Source organism: Ailuropoda melanoleuca, chromosome 19, assembly GCF_002007445.2.
Source record: "Ailuropoda melanoleuca isolate Jingjing chromosome 19, ASM200744v2, whole genome shotgun sequence".
Lineage (NCBI taxonomy): Eukaryota > Metazoa > Chordata > Mammalia > Carnivora > Ursidae > Ailuropoda > Ailuropoda melanoleuca.
This window is the reverse complement of record NC_048236.1, coordinates 14,284,631-14,304,476: the sequence shown is the minus strand read 5'-3', so window position 1 is coordinate 14,304,476 and position 19,846 is coordinate 14,284,631. Positions and strand designations below refer to the sequence as shown.

Below are 19,846 nucleotides of genomic sequence, written 5' to 3'. Positions count from 1 at the left end.
GCCCGTGCCCGCCTTCGTGGTGCGCCCGGCACGGGTGCCTGTGCCGCCGCCCTCCAGCCCCGCCGCCGCCGCCGAGCCGCCCCCGCCTCGCCCGCACCATGATCGCCGCGGCTTTCCTCGTCTTGCTGAGACCCTACAGCATACAATGTGCCCTCTTCCTCTTGTTGCTTCTGCTGGGCACCATCGCCACCATCGTCTTCTTTTGCTGCTGGCACCGCAGGCTCCAGAAAGGGAGGCATCCGATGAAATCGGTCTTTTCGGGTCGTTCAAGGAGCCGAGGTAAGACACGCCGCGACGGGTTTCTTCGGGCTAGAAGGAACATTTAAGCCAATTTGGAGAGTGAAGCGGAGCTCGTTTCCGCGCTGCGGTCCCTACCCCCATCGTTGCCCACTCCGCCAGCCTAGTACGTTTGTGTTTAACGTCCCTTGCCCTTTTTGCCCTCACCGCCTTCCTCCGGTCTCCCGGGTTGGGATAACCACGGTGATGTCCAGAGCTGGGAGGGGAGGCACGGACGCAAATTCTAAGTCAGTTTGCTAAAGCCCTAAGGGTAATAGCGGAATCCGGGGCTGCGGCATCCTCCCGTCACCCATCCATCGCTGGAGCTTAGGGGTAAGAAAGTAAGGCATGGAGAGTTCGGGGCTCCCCAACTCTCCCAGAACTTTCCCTGAAACTTCTGGCGGAGGACTCACCTAGAGACCAATGGCCTAGTAATCTCCCCGCCCTACAGTGCGTCCCCACCGAAATCAAGGCGTCTGCAATGTGCCTTCCCACCCCTCGTCCCTCACGTAAGTCATTAGGAACTCGGCAGGTGAAGAACGAGGAGTTAAATGAAGTCTTGTTTTTCTCTTTTCTCCCCAGATGCTGTTATGAGATCCCACCACTTTCGCTCTGAGGTAATTTATTTAGCGCGCACGCTCAAGGTCAGAAGAAGTTCTCTTTCCTGAGTACCAATATTAATCATATGCGTGTTAAGAAGCCAGTAGGGCATTGAATGGCGATCATGCTGCCCCCAGGCCGAAAGTGACGTTTCTTTTTAAGCAATTCCCTAACAGTAGTGCCTAGCAAACGAACGGTGTTCACTAATTTCTTGTGTAGCGGAGCCGTTGTACCAGAGGGGTAAAGGCAGCCTCCCAAAGCGCTACAGACCTTAGGAAACTTAGCCACGGGGTGGATCTGAGCTTCGTTTACTGTAATTTGCCGGTGGAAGCTCTCTGGGTGCAGTTAGCTGGCTGTAGTGGTTCCCTTGGACTTGGATAGCCGACGACAGAGAAGAGCTCTTAGGAAGTTAGTGCAGAGCAATTTGATCCCTATGCATTTCGTTTTAGGCTCTCAAGATTACCTTCATATTCGCCCATAAAGCTGTCCATGTTTTACTGGGGCCATCTGAGGATTTTTACAAAGTGATGGTAGTGATCTGGCTTTATCTGATCGTGTGTGCTGGTCTTTGCTCTGGGAATGTGGACCATACCTCCGTGAGCGGCTGATGTGGGTGCAGGGATGAGGGTGGACTGCTGTGAGACTGAGCCCCGCTGAAGGTAGAACAAAACAAGAGCACAAGCTCTCTCTGGCCCAGCGTTCCTTAATGAGCTTTGAGGCCAACCCCCATTCACTGTGAGATAATTTTCTCTTTTTAGGAGAGTTTCACACAGCCAGACTGGCAGGTTGCTGGTAACATTGCTTAATGCGGTTTACTCATTTCAGTGAAGACTTCATAGTTAGACACCATCCATTTCCTTACCATTTACCTGAGAAGTTATTTCACATTTCGTTTCACTAGTTAATCAGGTGTTTTATTGCACCCTAGATGTTTTATTGGACTCTGGTTGCTTGAAAGCTTTAACTGCGTTATTATAGCATCATTATAAAGTTGTACCGTGAGTAATTCTACTGCATCAAAGCCCTGGAGGGTGCGAACTCTGTTCCCAATTTAGGATACTTAAGAGAAAAAATTAACCAGTCAGATAATCAAGAGGTTCCATTTCTTTCTTTACACTAACTAGCTGTGTGGTTCTGGGAAACTTTCTTAACTTCTCAGCACCTCAGTTTCCCTATCTGAAAAGTAGAACGAATAGTACCTTGCAGAGTTATAGTGGGAGGGGAGATTTACGAGTAATTATGTGAAAAAACACACTTAGTTCGTAGTACATATTCACTACTGGGTAGCAATCATTACATCTTGTAAAATTGAATTTAAAAATGTGGAAAAATCAAAATCTTTGCACAATTTAAAGTCTTAAGCTAATTAATTAAAATTTATGGGAGACAACATAAACTGTGTCTATTATGAAGCAGCATTTTTGGATATCCAATTAATAGACTAACTCCTTTAGATGTGACAAAAAATAATGGCCAGTGTGCAAACATCAAAATTTAGGATTTTGATTTTAAAAAGAGATTCCCAGCTCCATACACATAAGTGGTAGAATCAAGATAATCCTTTTATGGATTGTTATATTAGCCATTAGGCATTTCAGCTAAAATATGAACCAAAAATTGAGATAGGAGCATGTCTTACTTAGTTATCTCTGAGTTAAGCATTCGTCCTGAGCTTGCATTTGGTTAGGAAAGCTGGGAGCAGTTGTTTAATGCTTTAACTCATTTCACAAGATTCCTAGTCTAGTTTGACGTCTTGTCTATACTTCACATTTGCCTCATCTGCTACCCTCTGAGCTCCTTGAGGACATGAATCATGTCTCTTGTTTAGGGCTGTATCCCTACTGCCTGGTGTATAGTGGGTTCTTAATAAATACTTATTGAATGAATGAAAAATTTCTCAGTGTGTGCCAGTTCCCGGAACTGGGCAAATAGAACTCAGAGTTGGGCAAAAAAAAAAAAAAAATGCACATTCTCAGGACATTGCTTGGAATTCAGCATTTGCTGAATCTCTTTCTAGCTTTTAAAAATTGCCCTCGCGTTTGTATTAAAAATATAAGCCACTAATTATAACAAAATGGATTTAGTTAGAGTGTTTTTTTTCTCAGTGCGCCTCACTGACTCAGTCCGTGGAGCATGCCTAGTCTTGATCTCGGGGTCGTGAGTTCGGGCCCCACGTTGGGTGTAAAGCTACTTAAAAAAAAGGAAAAAAATATTTTTTTCTCAGGAAATTAAATACAATATTGGCTTAATTTGTTGATGGGCTACCTGTGTTCCTTTATGTACCACATTTCTTTGATAAACTACTCAAAGAATGTTATTTTATAAGTGAAAATCCTGAGACTGTGTTGTATGAAAATGTCACATTTCCTCACTGTTTTCTTCACTAGTAAAATATTTTTATATTTTACCACAAATAAAACATTTTCCCTTGAGGAAAACACTGGAAATTATTTTTTCTTCTCGATTTTCTCAAAATGCCATTTATTGAGGGACTTTCTCCTTGAGAAATATCTCTGAATTTTTTGGATTCCAGCATTTAAAAAAATTAGAATTTGAGCAGAATAATGGATATTCTTGTTGCTTTTTAGTACTAGCTACTGCAAAATATTTCTCAAAAAAAAGTGTTTTGATTTTTAACAAGTCATAATCATATTGAACTAAGAAGTTAGTGTCTTCCTCGTTCCAATCTCAGTAAGTAGATGCTTCACTTTCAGCATTTCCATAGTGGTCAAATGAGGAAATGAGTTTAGGATGTGCTGACTCATTTTGAAATGTGAAAGAGCTTTGGGAAAGCCCTTGAACATGTGGAGAAGTTTGTTAGCCCTGTGCTGCTTTCCCTGGCAGAGGATATTGCTTCTCCTACCTACACTCTCAGGAAGGAGTCCAACTGGACTGGAAATTTCCGGATGTTCCTTCCCAGGTAGTCAGAGAATTACTTGTGCAGGGGGGGAAGACTATGGCATCAGAACCCACTTTGCTTTCTGAAGAAAGTTACATCTCTCGTCTGAGGAGCTCCAGCTTTGTTCTCTTCACTAAGTATATAATAAACACATTTCTTCAGCATGTAGCAGTTTCTTCCTCATGAAGCTGCAACTAAATAATATCCATGTTTATAAGATGTTTTGGAACCGTAACCACCTACCAGCCCTTTTGATTTTGACATACTTGTAAATTCATCTTTACTGGCCTAATAGTCCTCTAAATTTTAATAATAGCATGTGAGAACATGAAATTATTAACCCAGCCAGCAAGGGCTGAAGGTCTAACTCCAACTCACTGACAGTTATGAAGACCCAGTGAGATAGATAGAAATATGTGTTTTCTGTATGAATATAAAGAACTTGTGTAGTTTCTTTGTTGTTGTTGTTTTGTTTTTTTGTCATAAACAGCTACAGAAGAGAAGTGACTTCACACTGAAGTAGGACACAGTTTAGAAAGCAGGTGTTCAATCTGGGTATCTAAGAAGGGTACTTTTCCTGAGCATTTATGTTTTATACTGTGACTTTACACAATGGTTAACTGTTACCCTGGAATCCTGTGGTGAAAATCGGGCAGTGACAATCCTGATGTTAAGGAAATTTCAGAAAGTGATACGGGTAATTGAGGTCCCACTAGATTTCAAGAAAGCGTCTTGGGAGTACTTCAATGAAGACAATTATAATGCCCTTTGAGACTACCCAGAGTGAGCGGTGGTAAATGATCCCTATTCATCAGCTCAGTGGAATAAGGGAAGCCTTGTTTCACATAAGGAGGGGGAAGAGTGTGTTGTGTGTCTGTCAGGATTTGAGTAAATCTCTTCACTTCCCGTCCAGGTAAAGGAACCAAAAGAGTTAAGTTAAGCAGTTCCCAAAGAGTCACATAGCAAGATAAGGACTGAGTAAGACAAGAACTCCCTGGCTACATTTTGTCTGCACTGTGGTGTTTAACTGTGTCACTCATAGCTCAGAGAATAATATGCCCAACATTCTCAATGAAAGGGACAAGCTAAGTTGAGTGAATTGTTAGTGGACATTTCTTACAAAGCAGAATAGATTAATCCTTTAGGCTTTTCCAGTGATTATCCAAGTTATCCTAGATGAAAGGATGTTCCACATAAACTCTCTTGGCCTCATTATATTCCCAGGGTGAACCTTTATCAAACCATGCAAGAATAGTCAGCAAAATAACCATATTTCATAACTTCTCATTAAATGTGTATATTTCGTTGAGAATTATCCAATTTAGTGGATTAGAGAAAATGATAGTTGATTATTTAGCTTTTGTAATTGGGTTATCTTTATAAATAAATTCTTTGCCTAGAGTTAAATTCTAGATCTAAATTAATTTATCCTAATTAAATCAGTCATAAATTGAACTCTACACATGATATAGTATTCATTTATCTTCATTCAATTATTTTCAAAACAAACAAATTTACTTTTTCGTTCTGTACAATGTGTAATGTTAGATAGTAGGGCTAACACAAGGTCTGAGGTATAGCCCCTGCCCTTGACGATTACTTCTAGGTCATTTCCAGTATCAGTGCTGAAATATTATAGTTGCTGGTTTCTTCTGTTACCGTAACAGAACTGCTCTGCCATTTTCAACTATGAATCACAAATGTGGCAAGAGCATCAAAGGCCAGGGTATACAAGTATGGCCAATACATTTGTAAAAAAGGCAAATTCACCCTGTTCACAGAGCTTTTTTATGCCAGCATCACCACTACCATATAATTTTTCCTTTCTTTACCTACATGGCAACAAAACAGAGTGCTAAAAGAAAAAAAAAAAAAAAGAAGGAAGAAGAGAAACCCACTTTTTTTTTTTCCCATGCAATCTAAGCCAATTAAATGCAATCTAGATGAAAGTTGAAATAAGAGCTTTTCCAGAGGAGTTTGAATCTTTGTGTAATCTTAAGGCTCAAGAATGACTCTTTTTTGAGATTTGGTTTTTAAAATAGATCTAGGCTAATTGAAAGTCTTGGTTTAATGAAAGGAATATAAGAATAGAGTTTGAATCCTGATTTTGGGTTCCAGCTCTGCACTATGTGATCTTGGTCAAGTTCTTAGTGTCTCTGAGACTTAGAGTTGGTGCTCACTGGTAACATGAAGGTGGTCACTGAAGCCCCTTCCAGAAATAACAGGCTGTGTTTGTGCTGTGTGCAAAGCATCATGCTAAAAAGGCATCATGTAAAACATGATTCCTGTCTTCTAGGAGATTAAGGCAGGTAAAGATGAAGATATAATTAACAAAAATACCAAGTAACACATTTTTTTAAAAAAGATTTTGTTTATTTATTTGACAGAGAGACAGCCAGCGAGAGAGGGAACACAAGCAGGGGGAGTGGGAGAGGAAGAAGCAGGCTCCCAGCAGAGCAGGGAGCCGGATGCGGGGCTCAATCCCAGGACCCTGGGATCACGCCCTGAGCCGAAGGCAGACACTTAGCGACTGAGCCACCCAGGTGCCCCCCCAAGTAACAAATTATGTATAGAAAAGGAATGGTTGGGGGGCGCCTGGGTGGCTCAGTCAGTTAAGCATCTGCCTTCAGCTCTGGTCATGATCCCAGGATCCTGGGATTGAGTCCCATGTCATGCTCCCTGCTCAGCAGGGTAGTCTGCTTCTCCCTCTCCCTCTGCCCTTTCCCCCTTGCTTCTTGTGCTCTCTCTCACTCACTCCCTCTCTCAAATAAATAAGTAAAATCTTAAAAAAAAAAAAAAAAGAAGAAAAGAATGGTTGGAACAGTTCTGACGAAACAACTACTTCTAGCTGGGGTGATCAGAGAAGGCTTCCAAGAGGCAGTGATATTTATGCTGAAGCATGCAGGTTGGGTAGTATCTGGCTAGACAGAGGGAATGAGAGCAACCCCCCAGCAGAATGCATAAGGATAGGCAATGATTTAGGAAGGCGCATGGATGTTTTCAGAGCTCAGAATATACCAGTATGATTAGAAAAAAGGGTTCCTAGCTCTACATTCCTTTAAATCTGTAAAGAAATGTAAGTGAATGCCAGCTACAATAAAACTATTTTTTGTATACTACTTGACAGTTGTCAAAGGCCCTTAACATTATTTTATTTGAACACTGTAGGAGGTCACCTGCTATGAGCCCTCTCTGGAGAAACAAAAAAATCGCTTTTTGATTTCTTTTTCGGCAACTATAGCGAAACAGTCCGATCGCTCTTTTTTCGCATGGAGAGTCATGTCCATGGCTGCAGAGGGCCTGGGAGAATGACTGGTTGGATGTGTGCCTTTCTGGTCGCCCTGAAGCTGTGCTTTTGCAGGATACCATGTTTTTCAGGTCCAGTGCTTAAGTATCATTGGGTTGTATTTTGACTTCAGAACACCATATGTCCAGGGATTTGTGACATCTTGCTCATGTGTTCAGTGTGGTTATTACAAATCCTAATGCAAAGTGGAATACATTTGTAGGTAATTAGTTATGTACAAGATGGTTTTTATCAGCTTTGAAATATATTAGTTTTTTAAAGTATTTAAAATGTGTCTCTGCTTTTAAACTGCTTCCTTATAAATCTGTCTCCCGTAAGAATTGTTCTAGGTGTTTATGTCCTCCTCAAATTCTCAAGCCTACTCCTTCACCCTCAGCCAGTGACTTTTGTCTCCTAACTCACAGAGAACATTGATGCCATCAAGCAATAGCACTTTATTTATTTATTTATTTATTTATTTATTTATTTATTTATTTAAGAGAGAGCAGAGTGAGAGAGAGAGCATGACTAGGGTTGAGGGGGCAGAGAGAAAGGGACAAGCAGACACCCCCCTGAGCAGGGAGCCCAACACGGGGCTCAATCCCAGGACCCTGAGATCATGACCTGAGCCAAAGGCAGACACTTAACTAACTGAGCCACCCAGGCACCCCAAGCAATAGCACTTTAAACTTTTTGACCCCTGAAAACTAAGTGTATCTTCAACTTTCTTCCCAGTCCAATAGAAAAACTCATCTGTCGTCCTCCATTCTCATATTTCATGCTTATGTCGTGAATTCCTTTTCTTCCAACTTTTGGAGATGTTTTTCCATGAATCATCCCCTCCTCATTTATTTTCTATTGCTCCCTCCTTGCATGCTCTTTTCCCTAACACATAAGCATCATATGTGCTGTCTTTTTTAAAAAAAATTTTAATTTGAATTCAATTTAGTTAACACATACTGTATTTTTAGTTTCAGAGGTGGAATTCAGTAATTCACCAGTTGTATACAACACCCAGTGCTTATTACATCATGTGCCCTCCTTAATGCCCATCACCCTGTTACCCCATCCCCCACCCACCTCCCCTCCAGCAACAGTTTGTTCCCTGTAGTTAAAGAGTCTGTTGTGGTTTGCCTCCCTGTCTGTTTTCCTTTTATTTTATTTTTCTTTCCCTTCCTCTATGTTCATCTGTTTTGTTTCTTAGATACCACAAATGAATGAAATCAGGTGGTATTTGTCTTTCTCTGACTGACTTATTTCGCTTAGCATAATACCCTGTAGTTCATCCGGGTTGTTGCAAATGGCAAGATTTCATTCATTTTGATGGCTGAGTAATATTCCATTATGTATATGTGTGTGTGTATACACACCCACACACACACATACATGCACACACACACCATCTTCTTTATCCATTCTTCCATCGATGGACATCTGGGCTCTTTCCATAGTTTGGCCATTATGGACATTGCTGCTATACACACTGGGGTGCATGTGCCCCTTCAAATCGCTATGTTTGTATCCTCTGGATAATACCTAGTAGTGCAATTGCTGGGTCTTAGGGTAGCTCTACTTTTAACTTTTTGAGGAACTGTTTTCCATACTGTTTTCCAGAGTGGCTGCTCTGTGCTGCCTTTTGAAAACAATACAAACCTCCCTATACCACCAGTTCTTCTCTTGGCAAGAAAAGTTCCCTGAAAAAGATTCTTTGTTACCTTCTGTTCCTCACCTCTCATGTATTTCTCAGCTTTGTGTAATCTGGCTTCTGCCACTACTACTTAAAATCACTCAGCTCACTGATGAGTTCCAAATTGTTCAATCAAATATTTCAGTCTTTAACTTAATCAACATATCTTGTATTTGACACTGTTGGCCACTGATCCCTCTTTGAAACTTTTCTCCCAGGGTTTTGGACAATACTCTTAATTTTGCTCCATTTTCTGGCCGTGGTTCCCTCTGTTCCTGCATTGGATCCCCCTCCTATTGATGTTGATATTCTTATGGTTCTGCCTTGGGCCCAATTTTTTAAAACAGCTTCATTGAGCTATAATTCACAGTTCACCTTTTTAAAATGTACAATTCAGTGAGTTTTAGTATGTCTACAAGGTTGTGCAACCATCACACATTTTAATTTTAGAACATTTTTATTACCCTCAAAAGAAACTCCATACCTGTAGGCAGACATTCCCCATTGCCACCTCCCACTTCCTTCCTCCATCCCTAGCCCTCAGCAACCATTAATCTACTTTTTGTTTTAATAGATGTGTGAGGCCTGATTTCCCCCCCCGCATTTAACTCTACTTGCAGGATCTAACCATACTTACTGTTTTAGTTTACCCACATATAATGGTAACTCAGAAATCTGTATCTCAAATTCAGACTTCACTCTTGACCTCCCTCATTTTCGTGTGGAAGTACCATAGGTATCTCAGACTGAACACTGAACTCATCAGTCCCAAACCCAACTACCACTGTTTTGGAGAGTGGCACTGCAGAGTGAGCGAGAGAGCCCCTACCCTCTGCAGATGCTCAAACTAGAAATCTGTAAGATATGACAGTTCCCTTCCTGTCCATCCTGTCCTCTTTTAAATCTCTGGTGTCTGCCTCCCTTATTACACCCATTGTGGTTACCTTGGTTCGGACCCTATAATAGGTCACCAGACCAGTCCCCCTGCCTTCTCATCCCCAATCCATACACACCAATTTAATAAGAATCATTCCAAAATACAGTTTTGTTTTTTTTTTAAAGTAGACTCCCTGCCAAGCGTGGAGCCCAACATGGGGCTTGATGACCCTGCGATGGAGACCTGAGCCAAGAGTTGGCTGCCCAACTGACTGAGCTACCCAAGCGCCCCCTAAAACACAAATTCTTAACACTTTTATTAGTCAGGGAGACATTCAGATTCAAGTAATCCCGACATAAAAATGGATTATTAATAAACAGGGATTTATATTCTCCCACAGCAAGAAGTCTAGAGGTGCTGCAGGCTTTGCTTGAGTTTCCTGCTTGTAGGATGGCTGGCACGACTCCAGACATTAGCCTAAATTTGAGGAGGAAGGAGAAGAAGGGATAGAGCTAGCCAAGGAAGGATATTCATCAGGAATTAAAAATTTTTGGCAGAAGCTTTTCCAGTTAAGTTTCTTCTTATACTTCACTGGTCAGACCTGTGTCACAGGCCATCTGCAAGGGAAGCTCAGGATATGAGATTTATTTTTCCTAGCATCTGTAGTCGAGGTAGTCAAGGGAGAAACGGTTGGGTAAGACATATTCCTCTCCTACTTAAAATCCTTCAGTGGCTTTCCACTTCCCTAATTAAATTCAACTTTCTCTTTTTATTTTTATTTTTAAGTAATCTCTGCACTTGACACGGGGCTTGAACTTAGAACCCCGAGATCAAGAGTGCATACTCCACCAAATGAGCCAGCCCGGTGCCCCAAGTTCAACTTTCTTAATATGACATTAGAATGATCCTTATCCTGACGTCCTTGCGATAGTTCTAGTCTGACCATTTGTCTACATTTTTAATTCTCCAAATATGACCTTTTAGGATTATTCTTTTGTCCATGTTATTTCCAACTGAGAAAGCCTCTTTTTCTCTTCGATTCCTCTCATTGCCCACCCACCACCAGCAAAAACAAATACACTCAGGCACAAAAGGCTAACTCCTGACTTCCCTTCGAAATGTAGTTCATAGGTCATTTCTTCCAGGAAACTTTCCTAGTTCCCTCTTCATAATAATAATTGAGTTTTTTGTTCATCTCTTCTGCAAGATTGTGTCTTGAAGGTAGTCTAAATCCTTAGTTCTTAGCTCAGTGTCTGGCACTGAATAAAGCTCAGTAAATGTTTGGTAAATGAATGAATGTTTGATGTTTTCTTTTTTAAAATTTATTAAATTTATTTTTTAAAGATTATTTATTTATTTATTTGAGAGAGTGTGAGAGTGAGAGAGATCACAGACGGAGAGGAAGAAGGAGAAGCAGACTCACTGCTGAACAGAGAGCTCGATATGGGGCTCGATCCCAGGATCCTGAGATCATGACCTGAGCCAAAGGCAAAAGTTTAACCAACTGAGTCACCCAGGCGCCCTGTTTTCTTTCTTTCTTTCTTTCTTTCTTTCTTTCTTTCTTTCTTTCTTTCTTTCTTTCTTTCTTTCTTTTTCTTTCTTTCAGATTTATATATTTATTTTAGAAAGAGAGATAGAATGGAGGTAAGAGGCAGAGGGAGAGGGAGAGAGGGAGGGACTCCGTGCTGAGCTTGGAGCCTGATGCAGGGCTCAATCCCATGACCCTAAGATCAGGACCTGAGCCAAAATCGAGTCAGATGCTTAACTGACTGCATCACCCAGACACCCTGTTGTTTTCTTTATAAAGTCAGTTTAATTCTCAATTTTCATGGATCCTGTAACTTTCCAAATATTCTTCTATCTGTCTTTTACTTAAAGGGAAATAGATGGTTTTCATTTTTTATTTCAGACATACAGTTATGCCTTAGTTAACTTGTGTATTTACTTTGAAAATACACAAATTCAGGGACTTTTAAAAAAGAATTGAAAACATTCCGACATTTTTATTCATTATTGAAAGGATTTGCATACTTTGATGTGAGAGTTTTTTTTTTTTTTTTTAAAGATTTTATTTATTTATTTGGCAGAGTTAGAGACAGCCAGCGAGAGAGGGAACACAAGCAGGGGGAGTGGGAGAGGAAGAAGCAGGCTCATAGTGGAGGAGCCTGATGTGGGGCTCGATCCCATTAACGCCGGGATCACGCCCTGAGCCGAAGGCAGACGCTTAACGGCTGTGCCACCCAGGCGCCCCTGATGTGAGAGTTTTGAACAAAATTTTTAATATTTAATGTTTTTACTCCACCTTATAATATGAAAAATCAATGTAAGTATTTTCTGAATTGTTTTGTAACCAATTTACCTTATTGCTGGTATTGTCACCCAGTGCCCTGGATTTTATGTTTTGTTCACAATCACATTGGTGCCAAGTGGTATTGTTTTAACCATCATGATCTTAAGAGAAAAGATTAGGGCAGTGTTAATGTGTGATTTATGCATTCATGCCAGGTGAATGCCAACTGTGGTTTGGTAATCTCTGTACAACTATTTTTGAGAAATATGCTGGTAAATTTGAATAAAAAGCATCAGAAATAAGGTAAATATATAATATATATAATATAATATATATATTATATATATAATATATATATAATATAATATATATATAATATAATATATATATATAATAAATATATAATTCTATTTCATCTTTTAATTTCTTTAAAATACCTATAATTGTTTAGAGTACAAATAATAACATTGTCTTGTGGATGTATGATGTGTACCTAGAGATTTGACAACGATAGTGTAGACAAGTACAGGGGAGTAAATGGACTCCCTGTATGATCGCAACATTTTTATATTTTATATGAAGTGGTATATTAATTCTAACCAGAATGAAAAGCTAAGGATGCACCTTTTAATCCCCAGAGCAACCAATAAAAAATAATGCAAAGTCAATAGATAAACCCAAATTGAATTCTAAAAGATATCCAAATGATCCAAAGAAGGAAGAAATGAAGGAACAAAGGGACAAAAAACAGAGGGGACAGGCTGAAAATAAAATCTGAAATGGTAGACCTAAATCCATATTATAATTGCATTAAATATTAATGGATTAAACATTCTGATTAAGAGATAGGTGATCAGAATGTATACATAGTGAGACCTGACTATGCTATTTATGAGAGATGTACTTAAAAACCCAGTTAGATTGAGAGTGAATGGATGGAAAAAATAAATGATGCATATGATAGTCAAAAGAGGGTAAGAGTGGCCATATTATATCAGATAAAATAGATATGAAGACAAATAGAGATAAAGAGGGATGTTCCATAATGATAAAAGGGCTAATTGTTCTGGGAGACATAATCATAAATGTGTATGTGTTTAATAACAGAGCCTCAAAATGTATGGAGTAAAAATTATTGAAATTAAAGGGAGAAATAGGGTTTCTCCTGTTTCTATTTGGTTGTAGAGATTACTTAAAAAAAATAAAATCTTAAATCAGAATAGTGGGATGCAGCCAAAGCAGTGCTCAGAGGAAAACATATAGCTTTGATTACTTACATTAGAAAAAAAAGAAAGACTTAAAATGTAACAAGTTTTCAACTTTAAGAAGCTAGAGGATAAAACAAAGGTAAAATAAGCACAAAGTAAGTAGAAGGAAGGAAATAATAAAGAGCAGACATTGATGAAATAGAGAAAAAAACATACAATAGAAAAAATGAACAAAGCCAGAATTGGTTCTTTGAAAATACCAACAAAGTGTTTATTTTTTTATTTTTTAAAGATTTTATTCGTTTATTTGGCAAGGAGAGAGAGAGAGAACATAAGCGGGGGAGGAGCAGAGAGAGAGGGAGAAGCAGACTCCCCGCTGAGCAGGGAGCCTGATGTGGGGCTTGATCCCAGGACCCTGGGATCACGACCTGAGCCAAAGGCAGATGCTTAACTGACTGAGCCACCCAGGCATCCCTGAAAATACTAACAAAGTGTTTAAATATCTAGCTAGACTGATTAAGAAAGAAACAAAAATCATTGATGTGAAACATGGAAGAGAGCTTGTAACTATAGAACCTATAGCCATTAAAAGAATGAGAGAATATTCTGTATAATTTGATGCCAAAAAACTTGACAACTAAGATGAAATGGACAAATATCTATTTATAGCCCTTCAATTATCCATCTTGTGCATATTTCATCATGTCTTAGAACTGTTCTAACCCCCAAATCTTGAATTCTGAAACACCTCTCTCTATACAGCCTCCTATCTTTGCACCTCATCATGCACTTAAAAAAAACTTTTTTTTTTTTTTAAATTTTAAATAAACTCTACTCCACCTGTGGGGCTTGAACTTAAGACTCCAAGACCAAGAGCCAGATGCTCTCCTGACTGAGCCAGCCAGGTGCCCCTCATCATGCAATCCTAATGAGTTTCTGCCTTACCTTCATCCGGACCTCTGGTCCTAAATCTTCCCTAGCTTTCAGCCTATCAGCACTTTCTGACTACTTCACTTGCCGTTCTGCTCAGTATAGACCCTTAATCAATTGTATAGAGAAGCTTTTACTGTTATTCTCTCTTTAGTCATGCAGTTACTTGCTCTGCCACCAGTGACTTTGACAATTCCCAGACCTGAGTCAATCTCATGGAGTGCTTTTCTATTTCTATGCTTACGAGACCTGTCCTTATTGGACATCATAAAACCTAGTCATTTGGTTCATTGTATAATCCAGCAGTCATGTCTGCTCTTTTTTAGTATATTAGCTTCTGCTTTGTAACACATTACTTGAAATATTTACTATTTAGCTCATGATTCCAGGGACTGACAACTTGGGCTGTGCCCAGCTGGGCAGTTGTTCTGGTGTGAGTCAGGCTTGGCCCATCACTGCTGGATCTCACTCATGTGTCAGTCTCAGGCAAACTCAGTTTTTTCCTCTACAGGTTTCTCCTCTTCCAGCAAGGCAACCCAGATTGGTTCACTTGTGGCTAGATTTGGGTTCCAAAAGCAGCAAGTGTGGATTATGAGGTCTCTGGAGGTCTAGGCCCTGAACTTATAAGTATAATGCCTCTACTTACATGTTGTTTTGGCCACAGGAAGTCATAGGAGTGGGCGGAATAGAGTCCTGATGGGAGGAATTCAAAGTATTGTGGGCACATTTGCAACCTACCATAAATAATCTTTTGATTTATCTCTGCTGTGCTTACGTACTACTCTCCTCAAAGCACTCATTTTAAGCTTTTTCTATTGTTTTCCCTGGACAGTCTTTCCCTGGACATCTCAGATTTCAAATATATGGAAATTACTTCCACCTGAAATTTCTAGGCCTGATTTAATTTTTCAATTTTTTTGAGGTATAATTTCCAGTTTTAGAATATTTTCTAGTACCTCAGAAAGATTTCTCACGCCTGTTTGCATTTAATTCCTGTTCCCACCCCTACCTCACAAAGCCACTAATCTATTTTCATTATCTCTAGATTTGCCTTTTCTGGACATTGAATATAAATGGAATCATGTAATACGTAGTCATTTTGCATCTGGCTTCTTTCATATACCTTGATGTTTTTACAGTTTATCCGTGTTGTAGCATGATCAGTAGTTTGTTCATTTTTATTGCTAAATAGCCATCCATTCTATGAATATGACACACTTTGCTTATCGATTCACCAGTTAACGGACTTTGGATTTTTCTCCCTGGTTTTTAGCTATTATAAATAATGCTGCTATGAATATTTGCTTAAAATCTTTGTGTGGACATTTGTTTTCATTTATCTTGGGTAGGTACCTAGGAGTAGAATCACTTGCTTATGTGATAAGTTTATGTTTAATTTTTAAAGAAGTTGTCAAACTGTTTTCCAAAGTGGCTGTATATTCTCATTAGCAATGTGTGAGGGTTCTAGTTTCTTCACTTCTTTGGCAGTACTTGTTACTGTCTGTCTCTTTAACTATAGCCATTCTAGTGGGTCTGAAGTGGTATTCTGTAATTTTAATTTGCATTTCTCTAATGCTTCATGATTTTGAGCATGTTTTCATGTTCAAATGGTTCAAATATTTGGCCATTTTAATTTTTATTATTTTATTAAAATACATATTTCACATGTATATTTTTGTCTCCTACCATTTCCATTTGTCTGATCCACTACTACAACTATATCCTATTGTAACATTCTATACATACTTAAAACCATGCAAAGGATGGAGTTCCAAATTCAAAAATTAAACAGGCATTTTGGACAACATAATCTTGGCAACGGAACCTGGGCTACGTTTATCAGATACAGTTGGGAAAGTTTTCACTCTGCCTTGTAAAAAGGATAGCCAGATGGGAACTTTTATAGCAATGAAATAAGATGGAAGAATTTTACCAAACTGTTTAAATTTTTACAGAGACTTCTCCACTGCCAGAGATCTTGAATAAGCCACCTGGTCAGTCATCCAGAGCAGTTCTTCACACAATTAATGACCTTGGCTTCCACTTAGGGAATATAACCACCTTTTTCTCTGTTCGTTTGCATTTTGCTTTTACGTATTCTGTGGAACTAAGTCCCTTCTGTGTTTCAAGGGTTTTTTTTTTTTTTTTCTTGTTTTTTGAAGAATCTTGACCTTTTTGTCTTGGTGTTAATAGTCTTGAGTCTTTACCATTCTGATTTGTGCACTCTTGGCTTGGAATATCTCATATAGATTTCTTTATTGGGGTTTTCCCTTTAGCTCTCTCATCATCAAAATTGTCGTCATCATATCATCATCTTCATCAGCAACAAGTTTTATTTTTTTCTGTGGAACTTCACCACCACTTCCAGGGGCAGATCATTTTCCAGACATACTTAGGAGTTTCACGTCCTCCTCCTCTTCATCTTCTGACTCTGCATCTTCCTACATAGCTACTAAATGCTGTCCACTAATATGCACAGCCCTGAATCACACTTCAACCGTAAGACCACAGGTGCTGTTATTTGAAAGCCCCTAAGGGAAATCATTGGCTAGACAGACATTTTCAAAGTTGCCAGTGTTACTTTAACTGGGCTTCTGCTTCAACACTGTACATCTCATCTTTTTTTTAGACTGAACAGCATGTATACTTATTATCACATGCATATAAAAGAAGCAAACATACCAATAAAAAGGTGAAAGGCTATGGGATTTAATAAAATTAATGAACACTGGGTTATGCCTTACATATAAGAATCAAACATTTATATAGCATTCTCAAATAAATTATATAGGATAACAGATTAATGACTTCATTTGATTTTTTAAGTTGAGAGATAATTGACATACAGCATATTAGCTTCAGATGTGCAACATAATGATTCAATATTTATATATATTGAGAAATGACCACCATAGTAAGTCTAATTAACATCTATTACCACACATAGTTACAAAAATTTTTTCTTATGATTAAGATTTATTTTCAGAGTTGGGGCACCTGGGGCTCCAGTTGGTTAAAGGTCTGCCTTCAGCTCAGGTCATAATCCCGGGACCCTGGGATTAAGCCCTGCATCAGGTTCGCTTCTCAGCGGGCAGCCTGCTTCTCCCTCTCCCTCTGCCACCACCCCTGTTTATGCTTTCTCTCTCCCTCTCTCCGTCAAATAAATAAATAAAATCTTAAAAATTTCTTCTCAGAGCAACTTTCAAATATACAACACAGTATTATTAACTGTAGTTACCATGTTATACAGTACATCTCCTAGACTTTTTTATTTTATAACTATAAGTTTGTTCTGTTGACCCCTTCATCCCTTTTGCTTATTCTCCACTCCTCTGGCAGCTACAATCTGATCTCTGATGTATGAGTTCAGTTTTTTGTTTTGTTTTGTAAATAGATTCCACATGTAAGTGAGATTATAGGTACAAGAAAACTATTCAGATCTGCCTGTTTTTCTTTTTTAAATATTTTATTTTTAAGTAATCTCTACAGCCACCGTGGGGCTTGAGCTCACAACCCTGAGCCCAAGTGTCGCATGCTTCACTAGCCGAGCGAGTCAGGCACAGCAGATCTGCCCATTTTTTAATTGGGTTTTTCTTCTCTTGAGTTGTTTGAGTTCTTCATATATTTTGGATTTTAAGTCCTTATCAGATATATGATTGTACAATTCATCTTTTGCACCAGTCCCTAAACTGATCGTTCTTAAAGATAACTGGTGTTTATTTTCATCATTATCCAACTTAAAGTGCCGATCTTAGTCGGCTTTTAGTTCACACCCGAAAAGATAGTTCTGGGGTTTCATGGGGCTCATGTCCATGTCTGCTGAACCTTCCATGGGTTGGTGGCACACACAGGTGGGAGAGAAGGTGGATAGAAATAAATGACTACTATTCTAGAGAATAGCCATGCAGGATGGACTCATAGCAGGGCTGATCTTTGCCCATTTTTAAACTGTGTTTCGTGTCTTCTTGTTGTAAGAGTTCTTTATATATTCTGGATACAAGTCCTTTAACAGATACAGGATTTGTGAATGTTTACTTATGGTCTGTGGTTTTTCTTTTCATTTACTAAATAGTATCTTTTTTAATAAAAAATTTTATATATTTATTTGACAGAGTGAGAGGGGGCAGGCAGAGGGAGAAGCAGGCTCCCTGCTGAGCAAGGAGCCTGATGTGGGACTCTATCCCAGAACCCTGGGATCATGACCTGAGCCAAAGGCAGATGCTTAACCACCTGAGCCACCCAATTAATAGTATCTTTTTAAGTGTAAAATTTTGAGTTTTCCACTAAGTCTTATTTATGAATTGCTTCCCTTTATGGTGTCATATCTAAGAACTCTGCCTCTCCCAGGGTCATGAAAATTTTCTGGTTTTTTCCCTAGAAATTCTATAGTTCTGGTTCTTGCATGTAATCTATGATCCATTTTGAGTTTTTCTTTATTTTATGAGTATATGCATTATTGGTATTCTTTTAAATATTAATAGAGTTCATCAGTGGAGCCGTATGAGGCTGGTGTTTTCCTTGTGGGAATATTTTAAATCATGAATTTAAAATTTAAGTATTCAGTTTCTTTACTTTTTATGTGCCTATTCAGATTTTCTATTTCTTCTGGAGTCAGTTTGAAAATTTGTATCTTTCCAGGAATTTGTTCATTTCATCTAAATTGTTTAATTTGTTGGCTTAATAGTACTTTTAGATTTCCTTTTTCTTATGTCTAGGCAGAAAGTTGGGGCTTTCATTATCTTGTTCTGTTGCACACTTCTGTGACTATGCTTGCATCCAGGGCTAGGTGGCAGGAAGACAGAGAGAATATATTCTAGTGGTGAGAATTGACCCCACTCTCTTGGGATCAGAGAGGAAGGTTTCCTTCCTAAGAGTTTTGGCTCCTATACTGTTGGGATTTCTAATGTCACTTCCTGTGGGATTGCTTAAAGGGCTGGGGCTCAGGTGAACTCAGAAAAAAAAGTGGGGGATTTTTGCACTCCCTTTCTCATTCCTCAAGTCTGAATAAGGGGCCTTCTCTTGGAGTTCTCTCTGAGCCTCGGTACCCAGCTCTGGGTTTCAGGCTGGATGCTGTGTTGCATTTAGTCTGCAGGATACTGGAGACCAAAAATGGCAAATTCATGATTAATTTGGTGGTGCTTCAAATTCTGGCCATTTTACTTCAACCCCCTTGCTACTAGTTGCTTCTCAGAGCCTTCAGATAGCTAGTTGCTCAGTGCACTCCGTTCAGTTGTATAGTTGTATTCGGTGGAGAGACACATGCTTATGCTACTTTACTGTACTCAGAACCATGACCTGTTTTTATTTTTTTAAAAGATTTTATTTATTTATTTTAGAGAGGGTGGGGGGAGTATGAGTGGGGGGAGGCATAGAGGGAGAGACTCTTCAAGCAGATGGGGGCTTGATCCCCCAACCCATGAAATCATGATGTGAGCCGAAACTGAGAGTTGGATGCTCGCCCAACTGAGCCACCCAGGTGGCCCACCATGATCTGTTTTTAAGTAGTCTGTCCTCCCTCCACCTTAAGCCCATTGCTTTTCTCTATTTATTTATTTACGTTTTGAAAAATCTTGTAGCATTTTGCCATTTTAGATGATGCTGGTAGAGATGTGTATAGCTACATATATCTCATGTAACATTGAACATTCCATTTATTTCATCATTATACTTTCAGTAACCTAACTTTGTTTTTGTTTGGAAAAGTTTTCCTTCCTTTTCTTTTCTGATCAATCTCATCATACTCCAGTTTGATGGATATTCAGAATTTCCTTTTAATTTCTTTTTTTTTTTTTT

At 39.1% G+C, this 19,846-nt stretch overlaps 1 protein-coding gene and 1 pseudogene across 15 annotated transcripts in view; one reads left to right on the top strand and one right to left on the bottom strand.

Annotated features, from left to right (window-relative positions):
- Positions 1-6: 6 nt before the first annotated feature.
- DST (dystonin) overlaps positions 7-19,846 on the top strand; it is a 472,609-nt gene continuing 452,769 nt past the window's right edge. For 11 of the 15 annotated variants that reach the window (XM_034648006.1, XM_034648008.1, XM_034648011.1 and 8 more), the window contains exons 1-2: positions 7-279; positions 859-920. In XM_034648006.1, coding sequence (XP_034503897.1) covers positions 99-279; positions 859-920 — 243 coding nt within the window. In that variant the 5' untranslated portion in view covers positions 7-98. The remainder of the gene's footprint in view (positions 280-858; positions 921-19,846) is intronic. The other 4 variants (XM_034648017.1, XM_034648015.1, XM_019799350.2 and 1 more) reach the window with 2 other exon arrangements.
- LOC100484857 lies at positions 15,954-17,885 on the bottom strand (annotated as a pseudogene).